Source organism: Triturus cristatus, chromosome 3_2, assembly GCF_964204655.1.
Source record: "Triturus cristatus chromosome 3_2, aTriCri1.1, whole genome shotgun sequence".
Taxonomy (NCBI): Eukaryota; Metazoa; Chordata; class Amphibia; order Caudata; family Salamandridae; genus Triturus; species Triturus cristatus.
This window is the reverse complement of record NC_140584.1, coordinates 330,699,575-330,726,560: the sequence shown is the minus strand read 5'-3', so window position 1 is coordinate 330,726,560 and position 26,986 is coordinate 330,699,575. Positions and strand designations below refer to the sequence as shown.

Sequence of the window (26,986 nt, the reverse complement as noted above, 5' to 3'; positions counted from 1 at the left end):
CCCACGTGGACTGGATCTTTTACGGACGGCGTGACACAGTCTCCTTCATTAGTAAACACACACTATTTTTTTTCACAATGCCGACGGCTTGTGGGAAAATGCGCCTCGGGCGGGCTCTCTACCTCGTCTTTAGACCCCAGGTGAAGCGTTTTTTCCTGCTAATTTTATTCTTCCGCTGCTACTTTTCTTAGGCAAAGCCTTTTGTGAGTTGCTCATTTGGTATCTCTAAACCCCTGGATATTTTTCTTTCACAGCTGTAAGGTTCTTTGCATACACACATCGGGGGTCTTGCTAAAGATTGTTTTTCGTTTTCTTGTTTCGTAAATCTAATTTTCTCCTTCGCAACTCGGTGGCATCCTCTTGGAATGCATTTGTGAAAGCTCCAAATATGTGAAGCTCCACACAACGGTGAGTACCCGCAAACTTTTGTAGTTTGTTTTTAAGTTGCAGTTTTACTTTTCTCTGTGTCTTTACGAGCCTTTTAGCCTTACAATTAGTCGTTTTAGGGGCTTCCAACATAGTTACGTTTGCAATGTTTTAGTTTGAAGTTGGCCCTTCAGCTTGTGCACATACCCATTCCAAGGCATTCATCATTACATTTCTGTTGGAACAGACCCTTAGCAAGGGATGAGCTGAGAGCAAAAAGCAACAATAAAACGGGTGATTATTTCATGCCAGCTAAATGTGTTGTGTGTGCCTCACTGTAGTATGCTGTATCTGTATCTTTAAATGCAGTATTCTTTAGTTTGGAATTATAGTATGTCATGCGTTCTATTATCTGTGTGTTCTAGGACTCGATGTGTATTAGTACAGTTGGCTGGGTTTACGGCGGTTGCTTCCTGGGCCGTGAGCTCTTTGTATCATTTTACTTGTGAAATTAAATCTCGGTTAGAAACTCTTCCCGGATTTGGATTCGTGCTTTTCTAATGATCCGGCTGTTCCAGCACGCCACACTCACCCTCTCGGACAGAGAGAAAAGCTGCAGCTGAACCCACTCTTGTTTTTTGTTGTCACAACACAACAGGCTACTGGGACGTGTGGTTCTTGTTTCTGCCAACAGCAATGAACATCAGGCGTCCTAGACACTTTTTGACTACAACTCCCAAAAACGCCAGCGACTGCGGCTCATTGATGGATGCTCAATTCTTTATAGGACAGGTTTGTTTTTGTAGTATTATATAGCGCAAACTCGACCCGAAGGTATTGGAGCGTTTTACATGAGCACTAGTTACATTACACAAGGATGCATTCATTTGTTGTAGGCGCGGGGAGATTAAGGGATTTGGCTAGAATCGCGGAATGTTGAGCAGAAGCCTAGAACCCGCATCCCCAGTTCCAAGCCGGCAGCTCTGGTTGTTATGCCACATCCTTTCTTGAAGCTGTAAAACAGGGTTACTCATAGTACGGCCCGCGGGCTGCCAGCGGCCCGGCAAGCCTTCCTCGGCGGCCCGCGGACCTTGCAGACATCCTACATGTGTTTTTAAAAAAAATTAAATAGTGTAAACCGTGCCGGTTGCAGCAGCCCGTCTCTGAGACTCTGCTCTATGGGGGCCGGGGGATTCCAGTGATTGTCAAAGTGGAGATGCAGGGGCCTAAGAGGTGAAATACAACAAAGCTTTATTAACATGTAAATGGTCTTTTAAAGACCTGTGAAGTACTCGGGTGCGGCTGTGTGTGAGTGCTGGGAAGCTGTCTCAGGGCGGCTGTGTGTGCGCGCTGGGAAGCTGTCTCAGCCCAGGCTGAGGGCTGACACACACACGGGTGAGATGACAGAGGGTGACGGCGAGAGGGAGAGGGAGACAGAGAGACAGGGAGAGAGACAGGGAGAGATAGAGGGAGGGAGACAGAGAGAGAGAGACGGAGGGAGGGAGACAGAGGGAGGGAGACGGAGGGAGGGAGATGGAGGGGGACGGAAGGAGGGGGAGGGAGGGAGAGGGAGGGAGGGAGAGAGAGGGAGGGAGGGAGACAGAGGGAGACAGGGAGGGAGGGAGACAGAGGGAGAGAAAGGGAGACAGAGGGAGAGGGAGGGAGACGGAGGGAGACAGGGAGGGAGAGAGGGAGATGGAGGGAGACAGACGGAGGGAGATGGAGGGAGGGAGACAGGGAGGGAGAGAGACAGGGAGGGAGATGGAGGGAGGGAGACGGAGGGAGGGAGACGGAGGGAGGGAGACGGAGGCAGGGAGACGTACGGAGGGAGATGGAGGAAGAGGGAGACAGAGGGAGAGAGACAGAGGGAGGGAGACAGAGGGAGGGAGACAGAGGGAGGGAGAGAGACAGAGGGAGAGAGACAGAGGGAGACGGAGGGAGGGAGACGGAGGGAGATGGAGGGAGGGAGAGGGAGGGAGGGAGAGGGAGGGAGATGGAGGGAGGGAGACGGAGGGAGGGAGAGGGAAACAGAGGGAGGGGGAGGGAGACGGAGGGAGGGAGAGGGAGGGAGATGGAGGGAGACAGAGGGAGGGAGAGGGAGTGAGGGAGACGGAGGGAGGGAGATGGAGGGAGGGAGACGGAGGGAGGGAGGGAGACGGAGGGAGACAAAGGGAGACAGAGGGAGACAGGGAGGGAGGGAGGGAGGGAGACGGAGGGAGACAGAGCGAGGGAGATGGAGGGAGGGAGACAGAGGGACAGAGGGAGACTGGGAGGGAGAGAGACAGGGAGGGAGACGGATGGAGGGAGACGGAGGGAGGGAGACGTACGGAGGGAGAGGGAGGGAGAGGGAGAGGGAGGGAGAGGGAGAGGGAGGGAGAGGGAGACAGAGGGAGAGAGACAGAGGGAGAGGGAGGGAGACAGAGGGAGAGAGACAGAGGGAGGGAGAGAGACAGAGGGAGAGAGACAGGGGAGAGAGACAGAGGGAGAGAGACAGAGGGAGATGGAGGGAGGGAGACGGAGGGAGGGAGACGGAGGGAGGGAGATGGAGGGAGACAGAGGGAGACAGAGGGAGGGAGGGAGATGGAGGGAGGGAGACGGAGGGAGGGAGACGGAGGGAGGGAGACGGAGGGAGGGAGACGGAGACAGAGGGAGAGAGACAGAGGGAGAGAGACAGAGGGAGAGGGAGGGAGAGGGAGAGAGACGGAGGGAGGGAGAGGGAGGGAGATGGAGGGAGGGAGAGGGAGGGAGATGGAGGGAGGGAGACGGAGGGAGGGATACGGAGGGAGGGAGGGAGACGGAGAGAGACGGAGGGAGAGAAACAGAGGGAGAGGGAGGGAGGGGGAGGGAGGGAGAGAGACAGAGGGAGAGGGAGGGAGACAGGGAGGGAGACGGGGGAGGGAGACGTACGGAGGGAGAGAGAGGGAGAGAGACAGAGGGAGAGGGAGGGAGACAGAGGGAGAGAGACAGCGGGAGGGAGACAGAGGGAGGGAGACAGAGGGAGAGACAGAGGGAGGGCGACCGAGGGAGGGCGACCGAGGGAGGGGGTCGACAGAGGGAGGAGGGCGACAGAGGAAGGAGGACGGAAGGGAGGGTGACGGAGGGAGGGCGACGGAGGGAGAGAGACAGGGGGAGAGACAGGGGAAGAGACAGGGAGAGAGTCAGGGAGAGAGACAGGGAGAGAGACAAGGGGAGAGAGACAGGGGGAGGGAGGGAGGGGGAGAGAGGGAGGGGGAGAGAGGGAGGGAGAGAGAGGGAGGGAGAGAGAGAGAGGGAGGGGGAGAGGGAGAGAGAGAGAGAGAGATCTGTGTATGCTGGGTCTGGTGGCTCAGTGGACGAAGGCGTCTGCTGCGGGGACCTGTGTTCAACCTCATGGTCACAATTGTTTTTTGCTTTAGCCCCACCCCTCCCCCTCTGACCTCGCCCCCAGCGGTGCGGCCCTCGGCCACAAACCACACTGTAAATTTGGCCCCCGAGAGAAAGTTTGTGAGTACCCATGCTGTAAAAGATGGTGAGCGGTGAGAAAGGATTACACAGTTCGTTCAAGTACTGCTATTTGTACCAAAGAATAGTGCGTCTTAATAGTACTGTAGTGAATAAGCGTACATTGAAGATGGAATAATAGGGTTCATATGGTACAAACCTTGGTTTCCAGATCCAGGATTTAGCCACTACTGGATCTCCGGGTCTTCACTGCCTGTGACTGCTAGGACGCAATGGTTTCTGTCTCTATCTCTGGATTCGCACGCAAGCATTCTATAGAACTATGACTAGGTCATAATGTAATGAAGTTGGCAGCTCTGGGCGTTGGGCCACATCCTCTCACATCAGCATCATTGCTGGTAGGATGGGCAGATTTGGAAACATAAAAAACAGGACTTGCCACTGACACAGAATTGGGAACAGGACCTGATTTTTTGCAACAGTATTTGCTGGCTGTAGATTTCACACCACCAAAGTCTTCTTTCTCCATGGATTCTCTTGATACCACCTGTGCTGATCAGCTCTCTACAGACCCTCTCTCACGTGAATTTAATTTATTTTATAGCGATACTCATCCCATTGTAGGGTATCGAGAGCTTTACATCACACTTATTATGCAAAGCTAATGACTCATAAGTGTGCAAGTCAAGTTATTGGAAATGTTACACAAGACAATGATGACTCCTAGGTGACATTAAAAATGCAATCGGTCTCGCCTTTTATTAAGTTAAAGCCATTTGCTTTGCTATACAATACCATTAGCAAAGCAAATGGCTGTAACGTAATCAAAGGCGAGACCTACTGCATTTTAAATGCTTCTTCTTTATAGTAAAGCGCATATAGCGGTCTTTCTAGCAGGCAATAACAGCTCCTTCTTTACACCAAGAAGTGAAAAAAGTACAATATCACTATTCTTGCTCCAAGCTCCTCTGTAAACAGGCTTGCAAATCATGTTCTTATCTGGTCACATTTGCTTTGTATTCAAAGTAGAGGTCAAATAACAGACAGTGTTTACTTTAATTCTCTGACTTCAAAGGGAGACGTGTTTGTTCATTTTATTGTCTTTAAAAGTTTAAAGGCTATGACACGTCTAAAAAACATAATGTATTAAATAAATAAAATATGCAGGGTTGCTAGTGCCAACTCTTCAATCCCTGATGGCACAGCACCCAGGATTATGTGCTGCATGGCCAAACAGTTATAAGGTCCAAAAGGCAAGACTTATTGGCGATGCCAATGCTTGTTCATAAAGCTGCAGCAACTGTGCTGGAAGTTAGTCTTCAACATCTACATGCACAAACACCAGAAATATACACACACATACACACATCCCCTCTGCATACACAGAAACCCTGCAGAGAATGACCTCATACCACAGACACTGTGCAGACAGATATTGCAAATACAAAGATCCAGTGCTCAGCCACACACAAACAATCTGCATAGAGACACGTGTAACCACGTTCACACATTGCTGAGAGCCATACAGACAGCTGGCAAACACATACTCTTCAGTCTCGCACACAAACACACTCTGCAAACTTACTGCTGGAAAGGAGCACCATCTGCAGGTCAACCCTCCAGCAAACTCAACCTCCCTAATGGTAAAGGCTGCTGTCTGGATCAGTGGATGACACAAGGTAGCTGCACTGACTGACTGGCAGACAGAAGGGAACGGCCTTGCGAAATGTTTAATATTTATATAGTGCTTCAAAGCCCTTGTCATGGGTATGAAGAGCTGTATATATGTATGAGGTATATTTATTTATATAAATGCAACAACAAACAAGCATTTGCAATGCAATAGGTCTCGCATTTATAAGAGTTTGAGGTATTGGCATTGTAAAATTACAATGCCTTTTATTTATGTTTTGGTTTTAAAACAAATAAAAGGCATTGTCATTTACAATGTCAGTAGCATAAACTCGCATAAAAGCAGTGTGTGGAGTGCAGCAGTGTGCGGCGTGCAGCAGTGTGCGGCGTGCAGCAGTGTGAGACGTGCAGCAGTGTGCGGCGTGCAGCAGTGTGCGGCGTGCAGCAGTGTGTGGCGTGCAGCAGTGTTTCGTATAGCAGTGTGAGGCATGCAGCACTGTGTGGCGTGCAGCAGTGTGAGGCGTGCAGCAGTATTTTGTGCAGCAGTGTGCGGCGTGCAGCAGTGTGCGGCGTGCAGTAGTGTGTAATGCAGCAGTGTGTAATGCAGCAGTGTGCGCAGCAGTGTGCGCAGCAGTGTGTGGCGTGCGGTAGTGTGCGGCGTGCAGCAGTGTGTGGTGTGCAGCAGTGTGTGGCGTGCAGCAGTGTGTGGCGTGGTTTGTAAACAACAAGAAAAGCGGACATCAAAGGAAGGGTGGGAGGGAATGAGCATATGGGGTGTGAGTTATAACGAAAGTTAATTGTTGTAAGAGGAAATGCAGGAAGTGAGGCCGAGCGCGCGCTGGCGAAAGCAGTCTGCTGCTTTCAAGTCCGATGCCAGATGCCAGCTTCGCGCTTAAATGCCTCACATGCACTGGCCATAAACCGCATTCCTACGGTCTTGTGCTCCTTACTAAATCTGTCTGAATGTGGGAGGCGGCGCACGCGCAGGAAGTAGCTGGTGGCAAATGGAATGCGCGTGGTTGTGCGCGTAACCGCCACCCGATCTGCCTGGGAAGCCTTTGGGAGCATTTTCTGAAGCCCCTACATAAGTCTCGCTGAGCAATCGCTTACGCGATTGCCAGGCGAGACCTAAAAAGGAAATCTGTGAAAGATTGAAGGGTTAGGTTCCCTTTCTCATGGCTGAAAAATGGTTACAAAATTAGCCAAACACAAAAAAATCAAATTGGATCACCCCTCCATTTCCAATAATTTTGTAGTTAGCAGTATCGTAACTAACTGCATCTGTCCTCCATTCATGCTGCAGCTGCAGGAGAATCTCTGTCGCAGTAACAAGGCAGGATTCTGCAGCCAGGCCAGCAGAATCTGTACTCCATGCATGGAAATTTAGCGATGGAAGCCCATTCATGAGGTCGTTGATATTATCCTGGCAGCTAGGCATCCCTTGACAATACGGTGTGTGCCGAACACTGCAATAAATTTGGGACTTTGTTTAGCACTCGCCAGACAGAACCGCTATAGGCAAAGCTGTCTAAAGTTCTACTGTAGCCCAGCAAGAACTTGCATTGAGTACCATTAAGGGTTATTTGTTTGTCTTTCAGCTTTTATTGTGGTTGCAGGACCAGCCTTCTACATTTAAATCACCCGTTGTGACGAGAGTTTTGAAAGGTTTGTTTTCTCCAAAGCTTTTTGTGATACCACAGTGGAACTGGAATTTAGTTCTTACTTTTTTAATGTGTACCATTCTTAAATGATGCACATTATACATTATGTCTTTTGACCCTGAAAACAGTCTTTCTGATTATTATGTCTACTCAGTTTGTAAGTGAGCTTCAGGCTCTTTCTGTCCAGCTACATTATGCAATGTTCTCCCGAGACAAGTTGGTGTTGAGGACTCGACTATTGTAATGGTTGCAAGCTTTTCCAGAGATGTTCTGTGGCATTATTTCCAGCACAGTTCCATATATATCTAAACAAAGTTTTTCTTCTAGTAAAGTGCATATAGCAGTCTTCCCAGCAAGAAACAGCAGCTCCTTCTTTACACCAAGAAGTAAAACAAGCATTGGCATAGCCAATAGGTCTTGCCTTTGGGACCTTATAAGTGTTTTGCCAGACTTATTGGCTTTGCTAATGTGTTTAGGCTATGTTGTAGAGCAGTGTACCTGCTGTGCAGCATGTTGAGAAATTATAATAAAGTAATAATCATTTTTGTTGCCTTATATGGCCATCCTGTGAATGATGTCACAATAGGTCTCAGACCCATGGCAGACATAATCAAACATTCTAGGCGATTTCTGGATATGTAGTGCCAGTACTAGGTAAAGAGAACTGTTTTTCTCTTCCCTGGATGGCCCCCCCCTTTTTTTTTTTTTTTTTTAAAAACCTTTATTTGACACAGCAGTTATGTACAGTCAGGGGCCTACAACCTCCGAGGCCGGCCGCTAGTGTGCAAAAAGGAAAATCAATACAGCGAGCAAATGAGCAACCTGCACGAGGGGGCGGCTAATCGGCCCACAACTAGACTCCATACAACAAGAAGGTTTTGAATTAACATTTTATGAGAAAAAAACCAACAATACAAAACTAAAACCAGGCATGAGAACTATATAAGCAGGGACTTGCTCTCCCATGGGGGGGGGGGGGGGGGGCAGCCGCCTCTCAGCGGCACTATAAGCAAAAGCTAGTATTAGGCGAGGCGGGAGGGGGGGCAGGGAAGTACACATGTACCGATTCCAGGAAGGAACAGGAATATCCGAGCTAAGGGGACAGGGCTACATCGGAGGCGATCACCAGGGGGGGCGTGCATATATCACCACGGTAAGAATTCCACGGACCCCACATCTTATTCCATTTTTTGGGTTTGCCTCTAGCAACATACACGGTTTTCTCCCGGAACATGCACCAGTCCATGTTTTCTCTCCACTTTGACACCGTAGGAGACCTACCCGAGCCCCACAGCTGCGCGATGTCTCTTTTGGCTATCATATTACCCAGAGTCACCCAGCGCTCCTGGGCCGCGTCACAATCAGTCAGTTCCCACACAGTCAACACACAGCGCCGCGCCTCCGGGAGTAGGGCCACACCAGTGACCTCCTCCATCATTGCATGCACCCTAGTCCAGAACCGGACAACCACTGGACATTCCCACAAAATATGCAGAAAAGTACCAAGCAGGCCACAGCCACGCCTACATAAACCATCACTCGAATATCCCAAGCGAAGCAAGCGGGGACCGGTAACATAGACCCTGTGTAGTATCTTTAACTGCACAAATCTGAGGCGAGCGGGTATGGCCACCTCTCTCGGCGAGGCTACAGCCGCAACCCAGTCCTCATCATCCAGCTCTAGGCCATCAGCGACCCATGCTTCTCGCAGGCGGGTGAGGAGGTCAGCGCGAGTATTAATCATTTTTTTATAGATCAGGGAAATGGTGCTGTCTGGCAAGTAACCATCAAGTATACGGTCTTCCAAAGGGGAGGCCTCAGGGATATCAGCCGGGTTCGGAAAGGCAGAAAGCAGGGCGTGGCGGATCTGCGCGTAACGAAAGAATTCCCTATCGCTCAGGCTATATTCGGCCCGAAGGACATCGAACGTTTTAAAAGCGCCCTTCGCCCACAGATCCCCAACGTGGCTAATACCAATCGTGTCCCACTTCTCAAATCCCTTAGTGCGCCACAGCCCGCCCAACTCTTCAGAAGCATACAGCGGAGTCGCCCGAGTCAGGCGACCCTTCCAGCCCGTAGCAGCAGTGGCGCCGTGCCATGCGCGTACAGCATTGTTCGTGGGGCCCGTGAGTCTAGCGCGTCCCTTCTTGGAATAAAGCATTCGATTGAAATCCCCACCCGGCAACAGTAGCTTATCCATCTCATACGCGGGGTTCAAAGCCGGGCCATACGTCTCATGGTTCACTGCCACCAGCTGGGACGCCCAGTAATACCGTCTGATATCAGGAAGAGCTATGCCACCATCGTACCATGGAAGAGTCAGCTTAGCAAGAGCGGATGGCCCCTTTTAAGTGCTAATCAGGCTAATCTTTTCCCAGGAAGCAGTTATTGTCGCAGATATTGTTTTTAGTAAACCACTTTCACTCACGCCCTGGGTCTTTTGTGTGCATTTAAAAAAACCTCTTAAATATAAACATAGATAGATGCACAGATAGACACACACAAACATGCAAGCACAGAAACATAGATACATGAATGCACAGACAGACATGCACACATTTGGAAACACAGCCACCTGCAGCCGCTTACACAGATACAAGCAACCACACAAGCATACATATACACACTCATGCACACATACGCATGCAAGCAGGAGCACATACAAACATTCAAATATGTGTAGGTTCAGTTTGCTGCATAAGTGCCAGTGTTGTTATTTAAATGCTGTGGCGAGTCCTGGAAACCTACCGGCTCAAAAAAAGCACTGACTGTTACAAAATCAAAGCAACATATTAAACATCGTAAAAAAAAAGAATATCGCAATCTAAAAATAATTAGTATCTCACATGTGCGTTTTACTTGTGCAAGTTACAAAAGCCATACAGCATGTTGAACACCGCGCACAATAACATCGTGGTTTATAAACAATAGCTATATGACAAATGAGTTTTATTTGTGAGTGTTATAAAAGACAAAGAACATGTAAAACATAGCGCACAACAACATCGTAGTTTATAAATAAAAACTATATCAGAAATGAGTTTTACTTGTGCGTGTTATAATGCGTTTTAATATATCTTTAAATGGTGCTTATAAAAAGCACTCCAAATACTTTGGGTCCAGTTTGCGCTGTAAGTGCCGGTGTTGACAATTAAATGCGGTGAGGAGTGCAGGAAAACACCAGCTCAAATTAAGCACTACTATAAAAACGAGATTTTGACCTATTGACATTGTAAATTACAATGTACTATAAAGAAAGTAACAGAATAGGAGAGGTAAATGTCATTACGGAAAGTTATAGTGTAACAGGCAAAGATGACGACTTTACAGCTGGGGGAAAAACTTTGAGTCTTGGCGTCGGCCCAACGCCGGCTCCTGGAGGAGGCTGTAAGGCCCCCGTAAGGTCCTCGGGCAAAAAAGGAGGAGGAGGAGGGAAGGAGCCGGGGAAGGGAAGGAAGGGGTAGGGAAAGAGGAGTCAGGGAGGTGTTTTCCAGCTTTAACAAGGCAGCGAAACTAAAAGCGATCTTTGTAACATAACCCACAACAGATGACACCTTGCGAGTCTGCAGTAGTACAATAAAAAGAAACGTTGCCCCCTGGTAAAGATCGTTATCATTGGTAGGAGCTGTAAATGTGGCTTTCATAAAGTTGTACATATGGATGCGGTTTAAACAACAAGCTGGCAAGTTTCTTACTGAGATAAAAATGTTGTTCAAAAGTTTCCATTCCGTTTGCGCTGTAACATCGCAGTTTATAAATAAAAAATATATCAGAAATAAGTTTTACATGTGCGTGTTATAATACGTTTTCATATATCTTTAGATGGTGCTTATAAAAAGCACACCAAAACCTTTGGTTCCAGTTTGCACTGAAAGCGCCAGTGTTGACAATTAAATGCGGTGGGGTGTGCAGGAAAACACCAGCTCAAATTAAGCACTACAATCAAAACGAGATTTTGACCTATTGCCATTATAAATTACAATGCCTTTTATCGAGTTCTACAAACAGCCATCTACGAGTTCTTTTACCCCGGTTAAACACGTCTGAAATGCTTTATTAACCCACACTTGAAACTAGTCAGCAACCAGGGGCATTCCAACACAACACATATAGAAAGGTTTATGTTGCACACAGCTTCTCGGAACTCCAACAAGTAAGTATGCCCCAGAGCACGGCATGGCTTTGGTTACGAACACAAATAAAAAAAAATGAACCAAGGAACAGAAGGCTTTAAAGCGCAGTATAACATCCGAAAGCAGGAAACGCTGCCCGGAACCAAGATTCCTCAACCTTTAGAAAGGCTGGAGCACAGTTCACAAAACCTCCTGACTGCAGACAAAAGATGTTACTCTAAGCGCAAATCTTGCTCCTGCACCCAAAAATAAAGCTGGTGTGCTGAAGAGCGACAAAGATGACTTCGCTCATCGGCCAGCAGGAGAGGTCCAAGTTATGCGTCTCCTCCCATCTAAGCCGGCTCCTGGAAAAAGGCTCCCATAAGGTCCTCAAGCAAAAAAGCAGGAGGCGGGAAGGAGCCAGGGGAGGGAAGGAATGGGTAGGGGAGGAGGAGGCGGGGTTGTGTTTTCCAGCTTTAAGAAGCGCGGCCGTGAAACTGAAAGCAACCTTTCTAATATGACACACAACAGATGGCACCCTGCGAGTCACTGCTCACTCCCGCAAGGTGGATGCCATGGGAGTAAACATTTTTAGAAAAGGTGGGACATGCACCCGCCTTTGGCCAATTGCGTCGTTGATATCAACGATGCAAAGGCCAATAAAATGTGCCAAAAACACACACAAGCTTGCTGAAAGACTGGAGTGATTCCAAGAGGCCCGCCAACTTCTAGTGCAGCGCATGCGCGCTGCGCTAGGCTCGACCTAAAAAGTACAATATCGCGATTTCTGCTCCAAGCCCCTCTGTAAACAGGCTTGTAAATTTTGTTCTTATCTGGTCACATTTGCTTTGTATTCAATGAAGAGGTCAAAAAACAGATGCTGTTTCCGAGAGGCCTGTTTACTTACATTCTCTGACTTCAAAGGGAGCCGTGTTTGTGCATTTTATTGTCTTTAAAAGTTTCAAGGCTATTACACGCCTACAAAAATAATATATTAAATAAATAAAATATGCAGGTTTGCTGGTGCCAACTCTTCAATCCCTAACGGCACAGCACAAAGGATTAAGTGCCCCTGAGACAAGTTGGTTTTGAGGACTCAAGCTGCCTATTGGCCAAAAGTGGTATCACTTTTTCATGTCAGGCAGGTTATCACCCTTCCAGCATTGTCTGCTTACTCTCATCCCTTGAAGGAGGAAAGATAAATGTTACCATTTAGTTCTCAAGAGGGCACTCCCCTTATAAATAGATCGCACCAACGAACATCGAGTGGACAGTCGGCTCATTCTACGATTCTCTGAGGCAATGAAAGACAAGGCTATGTAGAAACGGACCATCTCTTGGTGGATTGTTCTCTGCATTAAGATCTGCCAGTCACAGGCTAATAAGCATCATCCAGGAGGCATATGGACTCATTCCACCAAGGCCAAAGCTGCTACCACCATGTTGGTATGCAGAATGTGTGTCCTGGATATTTGTCAGGTGGCTACATGGGCGTCAGTACACACATTCACGAAGCACTACTGCCTTGACAGTCAGGCCATTTCAGATGGGCATTTTGCCTGCTCGGGCCAGCATGCCTTTTTGGTCTCAGCCAGTTCACTCATCCACCACCTGAGGAGGTACTGCTATGGTATCTATTCACAACGTGAGGAAACTGGCGAGAAGTATCTATCAGAAGAACCAGTTACTCACCTTTGGTAATGCTCTTTCTGGTGGATGCTTGATCTTACCGCAGATTCCTCACTAACCCTTGCAGCTTCCTGCTCTGTGAAATGGACTCCTTCACAAGTAAAAAGGTCCCAATCTAGAGATCTGCACACTGCTTATACAAATTTGCTGATCCGCTCAGCATCTGAGGGAGCGGACAAGACTACGATAGCAACGGGCGTCAGCATGCACGGGGGGGACCTATATGTGATTCTGCTCATCACGTCTGGAGCACAATGGCGTCGAAATGGAGCCACACAATGCCATCTATCAGTGTGCAGGAATACTGATTTTAAGATTATGGATCCAGTCTGACACCTATGGAGTTTTCACAAGGTGAACAATCTGCGGTTAGAAGTATCCATCACAAACAATATTACTGTTTTTGGTACTTATTTATGGTAAAGCCTGTTTATCGTTCTCCTACTCTTTCACTATCACCCAGCACTTCAGTCTCCCAAGGATTGAGACGTATACATTAAAAAGCTGAAAAAGTAGCCATCAAGATTACTGCACTTGAAGTGTACATCCGAGTTTTTGTAATGCTTGATCTTTAAACTTGCTTCCAGCTCAGGAAGAAAATCCTGCATTCTCTATCCTCACCAAAAGGGATGGAATCAATGACGTCACCCCAATATTTCTCTCATGAAGAGTGTGGCTGTCATGGTGCAGAAAGAGGCAGCTAGGTCAGGCCGAGGAGCACAGCCATTCCACTACCTCTACCTCTTCCCTCCATCCCCACCCACCCATGTATCCCCACTGGATCTTGTCCTCTGTTCAGTGCACCATTGCTAGCTGTTGCACGTCAGATAGGGTCGTGCCTTAGAAATACTATAAAGATGCACTAAAACATGCAAGGCGGGAGCTAGAGCAGGATATTAAGAAGAGCATATTTGAGTAGAGGTGTGCAGACGGGGGAGCAAGATCAAATGTGTATTACAGCAGAGGCACATGACTGGGAGGCAGCTAGACCAATTCAAAGTTGAATAGAAGCATGGGGAGTGAGGCAGATGTACTAGGGTCTTACCAAAGGCATAGTTGAGCAGAGGTGCACACCACTTGCTGTTCAGGTTTGCATATTCCGCAAGTCCACAACAGTATTCATAGCGAGGGATCCAGAGGGGCGACTCAGAGACACTACTGGGCAAGCATGGGTAGTAGAGTCGGAAGAAGATGCCCTAAAAGACAACCAAAAAAACAGATTAAATCAGACACTGAGGTTCTAAAGTATAGAGACCATTGGCCCACATATAGAGGGAAGACACAAGAACTATCAGCATGCAACCTTTAAATAAGTCATAGAGTAACCATTGCTTGGGTCAACATCAGAGAACAGATAGATCAGGGGGATGGATCAGGAATAGACATATGAACAGAGGTAAGACAGACCATGGCACAGTATACAGTGATTGGCCCGAGGCAGATATGTGGACTAGGGTTCAGCATATAAAATGACAGAGCAGGAATCGGCCTAATAAAAAATATACAGACAGACCATCGCCTGGCACACTCAGAGATGCTGTGTCACTATAATTGTATTTTAATTTATTCCATTACCAATTTGGATATAACGAGTTTTGTACTTTGTCTGTCTTGTCTCCCCTCTTTTTCCTTTCCTACAGATGGAGTGATTTTTACGACAATTTTCTCGTTTATAAGGAGCAGCTATCTGCCCTTATCGCGTAGTGGTATAGGGAAACCCCCTTACTATTCCAATTTCCCAGGGGGCCTACGCCCTGAAGAAAGTCTGTGCACCCTTTATGGGGCAGCAAGGGACAGAAACATGTTGGCAATAGGGTCCTAGGACCATAATATCCCTAGATACCCCTAGTTCTTGTTTTTATTATCAGTGCCAGACCCAAGAATAAAGGGAAACTGGGGTCTGACATTGATTTTTAATCTTTATCCCCCTGGCCAAATACTATCTCAGTAAGTGCTCCCTGAAAAACGGTCGAGCCCACCCTGACTTCTAGGCGTCGGGGTGTCCCGATGATGAAGCATGACACCACTAGGGTGTGTGAGGGAATATAATAACAAAAGGACGTTCCTCCTTCCCCACACATAGGTGGTGTTAAATACTTCAAATAGGGCATACCATCGATCCACCATCAACATACTGTTCTAGTTAGCCACACCTTTTGATGGCAGACTGGTTAATCAAGGGAGTACTTATAGTGATACAGTGTTAATCCACGGGAGGGTGTACTCCCTCACAGAGTTCCTCTCGGCCCCTCACCAAACAAGGAATTCTTCCCTGTAAGGTATGTGAATTACACTCAGAGATGCACCAAGTAGATGTATAAGAACCGAGCTACAGACGGATGAGAGGCAGAACAAGTACAGGCATAAGACGAGAGGTACAGATGGACAAGGGCCAAGTAAATAAAGAGATGGACCTTGAGATGGACAAGATAACTGCAGAACTAGGATACAGCATATTAAGAAACTGAACAGATACAGGCATAATAACTGAGATTCGGACAGAGCGGGGCCTGGTTTATAAAAAGACAGAACAGGTACAGGTAGAAGTCAGGTAAAGATGGGCTAGGGCCTGGTATTTTAAAAGATTACCACTTCTTTGTTTATAAGAACAAAGGTGCAGCAAGCCAAGGGCTTTTTGTGGCCTGCAGTCTTCTTTACCGGCTCGTAACTAGTGGGAGTTGTTAAAAACCTTGCCATTAAGATTGATAACAACTTAACTCTTTCGGCCAAGAACTCTTTGATTTCTTTTCATGCCAGTCCTATCATTGTCACCCAGGTCCTACCACCACTTACAGAGAATGGTAAATCTACAGCGGCCTCCACCATCATTGTTTCCTGGCTTTATTACTGTAACTCCCTTTATTTGGGGTAGCTGACCTCTAAATAAGCTCTAGAGAAGTCTGGAATCTAGGGTAATACTTAATGGCCCAGAATTTGTCATGCCTGACCTTCACTCTGCCAACTTCACTGGCTGCGGATTCATGCCAAGATTCCTCAAGGTTATAGATCTGTGCAAATACATAACACTGAAAGTAAGTCTTCCCTGATTGCCATCTTCATCCTCACTGCCCCACAAGAAATGTTTTGCTAGCTGGGCAGCCCATTCTTCAGAATCCTTGGTACCTCAAACAAAGCTGTGGTAGGAAACACTGCTCTGTACTCCTCAGTTCCAGCATATGAAATTCTTTGCTTCTGAAACGTAGCCTAATTACTACTAAATCCTAGAACAGTCTAAAGATGGGGCTATTTTATTACTTTCTTCCTCTCACTGCACTTCTTAATTCCAATACTCACCCTTTTCCCTCATTTTTAGTGTCTTGAAACCCTCTAGACTACTGCAATGCGTTGCTGATCTCAGCCAGCGAAGCATCACTGAACAAATTGCAAGTGGTCCAAAACACCGCTGCAAGACTGGTCTCCAATACTCCCTCTCTTGTAGAAACTGCATTGGTTACCTGTACGGAAGCAAATCCGCTTCAAGATCTGCTGCATTGTGCATAAAGCCCTAAACAGGAAGGGCCACAGTTATTTAGCAGAGAAATTTAAAAAATATCAGCCTCTCAGGACACTGCGCTCAGGGACCAAATCTCTACTTGTGGTTCCACGATGTAAGAAAGGACGGCTAGGCAGGAAAGCCTTCTTCCACTTAGCCCCTACCTTCTGGAACCAACTTCCAATCCATTTGCGTGAATGCTCTGACCTCCTGAGATTTTGCATGCTTTTGAAGACCTTATTGTTTTCAACTTATTCCCCTGTTTCTGTCCATCTATTCAGTTTGCAATTGCAGAGATAACTCTTGGGGGGTGATTCAGCCACTTTATAAATCCTAAATCAAATCAAAGATGTCTGTGCATTCTATAAAAAGTCTATCATAACATATAGCAGTGCCAGACCAGGCACAAGAACGTGGCCTGGAAAAATGAAGGGATAGAACAGATATTGGTGCATAAAAAAAGGTCCAACCAGACTAGTATATTCAGAGAAGTACAGATGAAGTGAGCCCGCCATACAAAGAGAGATACAAAGAGATACAGACCTACTGGAGTTTACATTTAAGAGAGCAACAGACGAAACAGTGTATGGTGCATTAGTACACAGAGATAAAAAGGTGGGCCAGGGTCCAGTACAAAGAGAGAGATACAAATGGACTGTGACTTGGTATATCCCATTCAAAGTACAACATTGACGCAGTCCAAGAAAACAAAAATATGATGGACCAGGTCCAGGTGCACACACAGAGGTACAAATGAACCCGGATGTGGTACATAAAGGACCACATGTATTAGGGTCTGGTGTATGAAAGAGAGGTACACATGAAATAGGTTATTTCATAGTCCATTTCAGGAGCAAAAGGCCATTCTTTAACCCTACAGTTCCTGAACATAAGGTAACAGCGATCTCATTCAATAGCCATTTTCTCATTTAGTGAACACGAACATCAAACTGGAAAGTGTTCTGAAAAAGAAATCTAAAAAAATTTAGGAGAATGCCAGGGGCATAAAAACACCAATGCACATGGATGATGAACTGGAGATAAGCCAAAGCAACCTGAACAAATTGCATGATAATATCTGACTGGAAAAAAGGCAGAGCGAAGGTAATAGGATAAAATAGGATAAAAACCAGACTCCAGAATTGGAACATAACACCAAAAAGAGACAAACATCACAGGAACAAAAATATTATAATGAGGGTGCAACAATCCTTCTGGTAAAAAGTGTGCATTTTGATGCATAGGTTCCAGGTCGCAATGCTTATTTATACTAAAGAAAAAATACGAAGAGCTAAAAGTTGACTTGGTAGAAAATCTTGCCAAGAAAGATTAGGAAAATAATTGCAATAATTTGTGGTCAGCGCCATCTTCGTTTGGGGCTGAAAACGAGGCAGCCCTGCCCCTCAGAGCGAGGTTCCTTCCTAGTGGTGCCCAAAGTGTTCTCTTCAATCCGCTTTAACATACCTCCCCAGTTAGTGTGACCAGACGTTCCAGATTTGCTCAAACAGTCCCGGTTTTCAGAGGACTGTCCTGCTATCCCTACACTTTTCTGAATTTTAAATACATCTCCTGGTTTTTGGGACAAAGTTCAAGTCATCTTGCAAAGCAGAAGTGAAACCTATGTTCTCGCTTCCACAGAAGCCTCTAAAGTCTGAAACAACCTAAGTAATGTATTTTTTTTCTTTCAGGCAGCACAGGATACATACAAATGCATGCTCCCAGCAAGGAGAGAGAGAGTAGGGTGGCAGAGGAGGGCAAGGGGCACAGAGTGGGGGTCCTGCCATAGTTAACATTATGTAAATGCAGCCTTGTAAATTAAGAGTTAAAAACACACTAGGGTGTTAGACCTGGCATCCTTGGCGTGATTTCCCCCTTAACTTTTTGCCTTCTACCCTCCTATTTTGCTGACTTCATTTTTACTGGCTTTAGGACTGCATTTTGCCACTGTTCACCAGTGATAAAGTGCTTGTGCTTTCTCCTTAAAACATGGTAGAATTGGCTTATATACAGATGGCATATTTAATTCATTTGTAAGTCCCTATTAAAGTGGCACTGCATGTGCCAAAGTCCTGTATATTGAATGCTACTAGTGAGCTTGCAGCACTGATTGTTCATGCCTCAGGCCTGTCACTGCAGCCTGTGTGTACAGTTTAAACTGCCATTTCGACTTGGCAAAATAAACTTTTTGCCAGGCCCAAACCTTCTGTTTTAATACATATAAGTCACCCCTGTGGTAGGCCCTGGACAGCACAGAGGGCATGGTTCAATGTATTTAAAAAATAGGAAATGTACTTTCATATTTTACATGTCCTAGTAGTGAAAAACTCTTGAATTCGTTTTTTACTACTGCAAAGCCTACCTCTCCCATAGGATAACAATGGATTTACCCAATTACATTTAATAAGCTGTAATTTCCAAATGGGAACAGGTAACCAGTTTATCGTTGGCGTCTTTGGAATTGTAATGAAAAATCCTAACTTAAGGTTAAGTCAGATTTTAAATTACACTTTTGAAAATGCCACTTTTAGAATGTTGTCATTTTTCTGCCTTAAACATTTGGTGCTTGTAGCCTGTCTGTGGGCCACATGACTGGGAGTAGTTGACAGTTGGGCTTTGTGTATTCCTCAAAGAAAGACATACACAATAGGGAATTAGGTGTGTCCTGAATGGCCACTGCTGGCAGGAGGCGAGGGAGGAGCTGGGCCCAGCCCTACTTACACATGAATGGGTTGTGTCCTACCTCCACGCAAAGGGCTGCATACCCCGTGTCATAAGTCTGGAGCCAGGCCCGGGAAGGCAGGGCACCTGTGCACTTCAAAGACATGCCTCTCGATGCTTCTCACCACTTCAAAGGCCCAACTGGGTAGAAATAGTGGACCTCAGACACCAACTCTTCAGTACACTTCTGGACCTGTGGATACTCTGCAAGGACTGCACTGCTGCTGAAAGGACTGCAACTCGGACTGACCTGAAGGGACTCCAGCCCCGCTGTGGTGCCCTGCTCCTCTCTTGCCTGGGTGAGAAGGACTGGACCTGCATCTCTTGAACCCAGAACCCCAGAGTGACTCCAAGGCATTTTTGGCTGGCCTCCTGATCTGAAGTCTCAGGGACATAATAGGCTTCCAACAACCCTACACTCTGTCATCTGTGAGTCTTCCCTATCAAATGGTGCCACCCTAGTCCTGGACCACTAGAAGTGAGTCTGAGGTGCTTTCCAGCCGCTGTGGATCCAGCGGAACCGACGCATCTCCTCTGCTGCGCGCCGCAGCTCCGAGCAGAACCAATGCATTGTCGCTGCTGCGTCAATTGGACCCGTTGAAAAGACCCGCATTGCCTCCAAAGCCTCTCTGGAACTGCCGCTGCACGATGCATCGTTGGCGCATGCCCTAACATCCCTCTTCGACGGCAGCCTCCACGACAAGAGACTTCGCACTGCAGTCTCGCAGCTCCTCAGAACCTGCGTGATACATCTTCAAAATAGATCTGTGCCACACTCTGAAAACCAGGATTTAAGGTACTTTGTCCAGCAGGCCTGACTAGGGCCTTGTAGCCAGACTGCACTCCATTACGGTTGGCCTGAACTTGTGATTTTATCCTGGTCCGACACAACCATATACCCACAGTTGGCGCTTTGCGCTTTTTGAAGCTATTTTCACTAAAATCTTTAAAACTGCATATCTCCGGTTCTACTGATTGTATTTTTGTCTTTGTTTTATTAATTAAAAAGTGCTCTAGGATCGGTGGAAATTGGCACAGGAAGACCCAGGGCCCTCAAATAAAGGATGTGATACTTAACAAAGGTAGGCACAATCATCATATAGAAAGGTGTGTATGTACACACATATTAGAAATGGATTGATATCAGTGTGGAGAGGAGTGAGGCCTCAGCCTTGTTTTGTGTTAATAAAACATTTTTATTACCATATGCATACATAGCATCAGAAAAGCATCAGGTATTATAAGAGAAGGGGCAACCCAGTCCCTACACCCATCAATGAGAGAGTTTAGATCCAATATCCCAACCAACAAATCTTGCTATGCGGGGCCATATTTTGCCTGTAATGGACCTAAAATTCTTTAGTGTTTATCTGAGCATCCCTGAGCCTCAGACATGGACATCTCCAAGACCATACACCTATTCACACCACAGAACCAGCATATCCAGTGAAAGGCCTTTAGCTACTGTCTGTGCTTTGCAATATCTTGCTTGGCAAGCACTAAACCTAAGTTAAGAAAAAATGCAACACCCACGAAAACTGTTTAAATGACTGGAAAGCTCCGGATCGTGCAGAGGAAATCTCCCTCTGCTGGTGGCACCAGAGGAAAATTAGAGCCAAATCCCTCCACATTTGTCAGAACCAGTTTCGGTGTAGTAAACTCTATAAAGGTAGATGAATTGGCTAATTGAAAACCGAGAAGATAAGGCCACCTTTTGGGCGATGTCAAAGCATCCCCCCAATTTTTTGCAGTAAAAGTACTCACATCTGCCTCCCACGAAGCGTGCGAGGCTGGGTGTATTAATAAAATGCGATCAATAAATCTGGGAAACCACATTACTGCCCAATGAGATTATTCCGAGTTTTCCCGCAAGTGGGCTCAATCCAGGAATCTCATCCAGATCCTGCAAGACTGAGGAGACGGCGTGTCTTGGTTCAAAGTACCTAAGGAACTGTGATTTATGAAGTTCAAGCTTGTACTGTAAGTTCACAAAGGAGCACATCTGAGTCAGGTGTACCATATCTTCCACCCAAGAGATGCTGTTAGTTTGTATCCCACCTGGCAAAAAAACATGAAGTGTTGTCACATGCAGAAGCAATGTCCCAGCTCACAATGGAGACTTAACCACCAGCTTACAGTCCTTACGAACAGCGCAGCACAAACAGTGTCCCTCCAGATCTTGAGTGCTTTATGATGAAAGTGAGTGCATGCCTGCGAAGCTTCCCCACCCCTACAACAGAGTACTTGATTGACTTTTGCCAATGCTCATTTATCCGTTCTGTGTGTCACATCCCAATTGAAGCCCAACAGCTCTTCGCTATGGTAGGTGGGAGGCACATTAGCACGTCTGGATATCCAAGGTACCCAACCCTCGCACCTTACTATCTCTGCTACAATCTCAGAAGATAGTATTTGATTCTTGCTGGACTTTCAGCTCATGATTGCTAGCACCAAAGGCAGCTGGTGTTTGTCCATTCTATATATGGTTGATACAGAGGTACTTGCAGATCAGAGGCTGGTATACAGAGACAACAGAACAAGCTATATGTTAGATGGGCACCAGAGTCACATGCATAAACAGCGGTACAGACCAACACATACCATGGACATAAACAGGGACAGAGAGAAGAGGCACTGTTCTAAAAACCGAAAAGATGTTTTATCTAAAACTCAGGTGAGGATACTGACCAGTCAAATGACAAAGCTGTCTGGATCAGAAGTCGCTTGCACAGTTGGTAAAAATAAGGAATTAGCAGTGCCAGACGTGGGCTCAGTCAGCAAGGCACAGACACAGACTGACCTGACGGCAGTGGCAATATTAGTGCATGCCAATTCAAGGAGCGGGGGGCACAACCATTGAACTTAGTGTTGCGAATGATGGTGATCAGTTAATGGCCAATCAGAACTAAAGACATGAACACTGGCTGGTCCATTAGCAGAGCAGATTGGGCGTGGGCAGGCAATACTAGATGCATAATCATTAACCGCCTAGTGACAGAACTGGAGATATCAGGAGTGAGCTCAGTTAGTGCTAGGTCATGCACAGAGCAGGAGGGATCAGATGTGGGACAGTCAGAACTGGAGAAAAATAGCTATTAACCTGTCCATTCTCAAAGTTGGTGGAAAATTGGGGTTTGCGACAGTTAGAGCTAGACACAACTGCTGACAAGTTCATCATTTGGGCTGAAGGGAGATTTGAGCACTGATACAGCGTAAATGCTTGGGTTGATCCACTGACACAGCTAGAGGCAAAGACAGAGAGAAGGATACTAAGCAGTCCACTGACAAAGTGGGAAAGATTGCGTTTGTGCATGGTCTGTGATAAAGAGACTTCTGGCAACTAAGTGGATTGGAGAGAACCGATGCGGGCATTCCATTATGGAGATACAGACACTGACCAATCCATTTAAATGATGAATCTGACGTGGACGCAGTCACTGCGATAGGCACACAAATTGAACACTTTGTTATGGGAAAAGATGTGGAAGCAGTCATAGCTAGAAACATAGATACTGACCATTCCATTGACCGAAAGGATCAGGTATGTGTGCAGTGAGGCAGAGATGTAGATATGCACCAGTCTTTTGACTGACAGGAGGGACGAGGGCACAGTCAGAGGTAGAGATTCAAATATACCAGTTTGCTGGCTGAAGAGGAGATGCAAATACTGATAAGTCTGCTGACTGCATGGATTAGACGTTGGTGCCGTCTGTGACAGACAATCAGATACACAAGATGCTGATTGGATGGATGGGACGAAGGGCAGTCTGTGACAGAGAATCAGAAACTGACAAGTCTGCTGATTGGATGGATTGGACATGTGCGCAGTCTATGACTGAAAATCAGATACTGACACCGACAAGCCTGCTGTTTGGATGGATGAGATGTGGGAGAAGTCAGGAACAAAGACTCGGATACAGATCAGTTCATTTGCTGGAGGGATCAGTCCTAATGCTCTGAAATCAGGAGACCCATTGCTGCTTCTTACCTTACGGGTGTGACCCACCATCACGTCAGTGCAGCCCACCCGATGGAGGCCTTTGCCAGGAGGCAGCCACAGTGACTGGGCAGCTCCCATGACTGGTCAAGCACCGGGATCACCTAAAAAATAAAGATGCATACCTCAACATGACACTTCTTCACTCAAACACCTCACTGCTGAAAAAGGTCAGATTTCTTTTCCATCATTCCCAAAACTCAAGCACTCATACAGTTAATATATTTTATGAAATATTATCATGCCTATTACACCCATTGAAATGTACTTTGCTTTAGGCCGGATACACTTGAGGAGGTCGTGGTGGGTGGTCTTTAGGTCTGGCTTGACAACACAGCTGTCACCATACATTATGTGAGCAACCGAAAAAAAGCTTTACAAATCCCGACCAGCGGAGGGGGTTGGCTCCTCCCACACAATGGTAGTCAGGAGTACGTGTTTTTGATTGAGAAGAAATTGTGTGCCTCCACTAAAAAGTGCCTGCCCTGCAAGCAGCAGTGATTATTAATGAATTCTGTTTATATATCCACCTGCCTGAGCCAGCCGCAGTATGGCTGGCTGGAGACAGGTTGCTTACATGCATTGTACAATGTGATGGAGCTTGAACTTTTAGCGGCAAGCAGATGTCGCTATGATGCTGTTAAAGTGTCTTAGATAAGCACAAACTTGATGTATTTGTTTTTCTTTGGCAGCAGCATAGGTGGGAGGGGCAGATCTAAAGAATGTATTGTTGTTTTGCTGTCCCAGAACCCTACCTTTCCTATTATTAACTTTAGACTTCAGAGTGCAATTGTGAGCTGGAGTGGAGTACTGGTTGCCCAGGGCTTCTCTAATCTTCATGCATTTCACATATTTTATTTCTTTTTAATTCCTACACTGCCACTGTTGCTAAACCTCTCACTCACGCCAGCACTCTCACTCCATTATAATGTTTCCACCCACTGCTCACGTTTGCATTGCAAGTAGTGTAGAACTGAATTCCCCCTACCAGTCTTGGTTAAAAAAATATTTTCGGCAGCTCAGCGGAATTGTTTGCCTGCAAGCTGCAGCCTACAAAAACAGGTTATTTTGCACAGGTAACTTCTAAAGTTTTTGGAGATCAAGACCTTCCTTTTATTTAAAAATGGAGTGTGCCTTGTGGAAAAATGGCATGCACCAGAACCAAGAGGAAGATTTACTGAGATTTTGTGTCTGGGTTGAGTCACTTTTGTGGTGCAGCCCTGATGCAAAATCATTTTTGTTGTTTACTAAGCCATGTAAAGCCACTTTGTGTGGCCTTGAGTGGGTTAGTAAATACAAAGTAATGCAAGGCATTGCATAGTGCCTACTCACGTTACTTTGCGTTGGGAAGGGGCTACATGGGTGGAGCAAGGGCGTTCCTATGCATCCACCCAAGGATTTTGGCGCATTCCCAGATATACAAAGACTTGCAACCCTGGGAATGCGTTAAAATGCCATGACTTCCTCGGTAAGGCCTGCCCTCGTTATTTCCTCTTTCCACACATTTTGCAGCACACACAGAAAGATGAAAATGCCACTATGGATTGACTTTTTGCAGGAAGGTGTGCCTTTAAGGACAAAAACAATCCTGCTTATAACGCAGGCTACATTGCACAATGGTGCAAGGGTGCCTGTGTTGGCGCCAGGCAGCACACAGTGTGCCAGCACTAGGAAGCAGAGATATTGGCTATATCTTAGTTGATATGGTGCATTTCTGCGGTCTCGCTTTCACCCAACGCACTGCAGCAACTCTACTTGCTGCCCTGCCTCCCGGGAAAAATGTGTAAATCTGCCCCTTCGTATTTATTAAGACTCCATCATTGAGCTCGTAAACCTAAAGCACCAATGTTTATTCCATTAGTGATCCATTCCTAATACGAACACAAAGATTTTTTTAAATAATTGTCTCACTCATAAAAGGCAGCATATCTAGACTCTTCGAAGATGCAAATGGAAAACGTATTTTAAGTGTAAAATAGGGCATTTTATTACTCTTTTATCACTGGATAAGAAAATACACAGCGCATTTTATGTTCCTTTGAGACTGCAGCAGATACAGGGACATCGATTTGCATTCCCAAGCAAGCAACATATTAAATTGTCCGTCCTTCCAATCACTATTACACATAATCTTATTTTGGACCCCAAATAAAACTCCATACCCTTTCCTTCTAAATGTGCTTTAAAACTACATACAAAGCAGGCAAACTTGTATGTTAAGTTACCTTAAACAGTCAACGCAATTAAAGGAAACACTTGCAATCAGTATGCTTCTTGCGTGCAAAAGAAGACCTTTTATTGCTGTTTTCACACTTCATGAAAAGAGTCCAAAAGTCTATGTTAGACCTGGCACCTTGGCGTGGGTCTCCCTTCCCATTTTTTTGCTGTTGCCTCATGTGTTTTTGCTGGTTATAGATGCTTTGGACACTGTGCCACCGCTGTCCAGTGCCACAGTGCAAGTGCTCCCTATGGTAAATTGATGTGTGGATTAGTGACTCCATGATTGGCTGATTTGGTTTACTTGTCAGACCCTAGTACAGTTCACTGAGTGTGCCCAGGGCTTGTAAACCAAATGCTGCTGGTGGGCTTGCAGCACTGGATGTGCCACCCACAGAAGCAGCCTGTAAAGTGTGTCCCAGGTCTGCCACTGCAGAGCCTGTGCGCAGTCTGGTACTGCCATGTTGACTGGGCAAGTGCACCCACTTGCCAGTCCCTAAACCTTCCCTTTTCTGCATATTAGTCACCCCTATGGTAGGCCCAATGGCAGGGTGAGTTGTAAGTATAAGGTAGGACATGCCCTGGTGAGGTGTGGCATGTCCCAATAGTGAATTACAGCCATTTTCGTTTTTCACTATTGCAAGGCTTCCTATTACCCATAGGCCAGAATGGGCAGTTTGATTATTACATCTTATAATCCTAACTGACTCAGGGAACTAGGTAGAAATTCGAGTTTAGTATGCCTGAACTCAGAATGATAAAATACATCTTTTAGCGAAGTTGGTTTTAACATTCTGTGTTTGAAAATACCACTTTTAGAAAGTAGGTATTTTCTTGTCTAACCATCCAAGCCTGCCTCTACTAGGTTGCGTATTCCTTGTCTGGAGTTTGAGTGACAGGGGCTGGGGGATTCCAGGAGACAGGGTGAGTCAGCACAGGGCTGAATAGAGAGATCTGCATGTAGATGAGTGGGAGGAGTTGCACCTGGGACCTGAATAGGGCTGTACCTTCCCTCCACAATGCTGGCTCCACCTCCTGTGGTGCGTCTGATGTCCCTGGCCTACACTGTGAAAGAAAAGAAGGAGTCTTGTCAAAAAAGTGCTCCAGGACTGACCAGAACTGGTTTGGACTAGGCAAAGGCCTCTCTGCCTTCAGAGAACAAAGAGAAAATTAGTATAAAATGGGGGACCCAGACCCCAGAACTTTAGATCACTTTGAGAAACAAGAAAACCTTTGCTGAGGAGAGGAACCAGAGAAACTGAAGAAGAGACTATCCCTAGCTGAGTGCTGTTTGGGGGATTGGCCTGCAGTGGTTGCCTGACTGCCAAAGAAAGGAGCAAGGACTTTGTGCTACTTTCAAATCAACTTGTGAAGGATCTCCAAGGGCTTGAGATAGAGCTTGCCTCCTGCTGAAGTCTCAGGGACAAAAAGACTTCACCAACCAGCTCCCCAAGAGTCTTTTGAAGTGCCTGCTGTTGTGTTGGGCCTTCTGAGGGACTGGGTGTCGCAAGGAGCTGGAAGCGCGACTCACGAAGACGAATTGTGTCACCGCCGCAGCCGCTGTCGTCGCATCACTGAAGAAGGGTGTCGCCGCTGCAGCTGTCACTTCGCAACGCAGAAGCGCCTCGCATCGCCGGAGAAGAGTGTCGACGTCACATCA

General features: G+C 46.5%; 1 protein-coding gene across 1 annotated transcript in view; it reads right to left on the bottom strand.

Annotated features, from left to right (window-relative positions):
• PAFAH2 (platelet activating factor acetylhydrolase 2) overlaps window positions 1–26,986 on the bottom strand; it is a 184,525-nt gene that overhangs the window by 94,481 nt on the left and 63,058 nt on the right. Inside the window, exons 3-4 of the mRNA XM_085647793.1 lie at window positions 23,101–23,213; window positions 13,947–14,097 (exon numbers count right to left, since the gene is read on the bottom strand). Coding sequence (XP_085503919.1) covers window positions 13,947–14,097; window positions 23,101–23,190 — 241 coding nt within the window. The 5' untranslated portion in view covers window positions 23,191–23,213. The remainder of the gene's footprint in view (window positions 1–13,946; window positions 14,098–23,100; window positions 23,214–26,986) is intronic.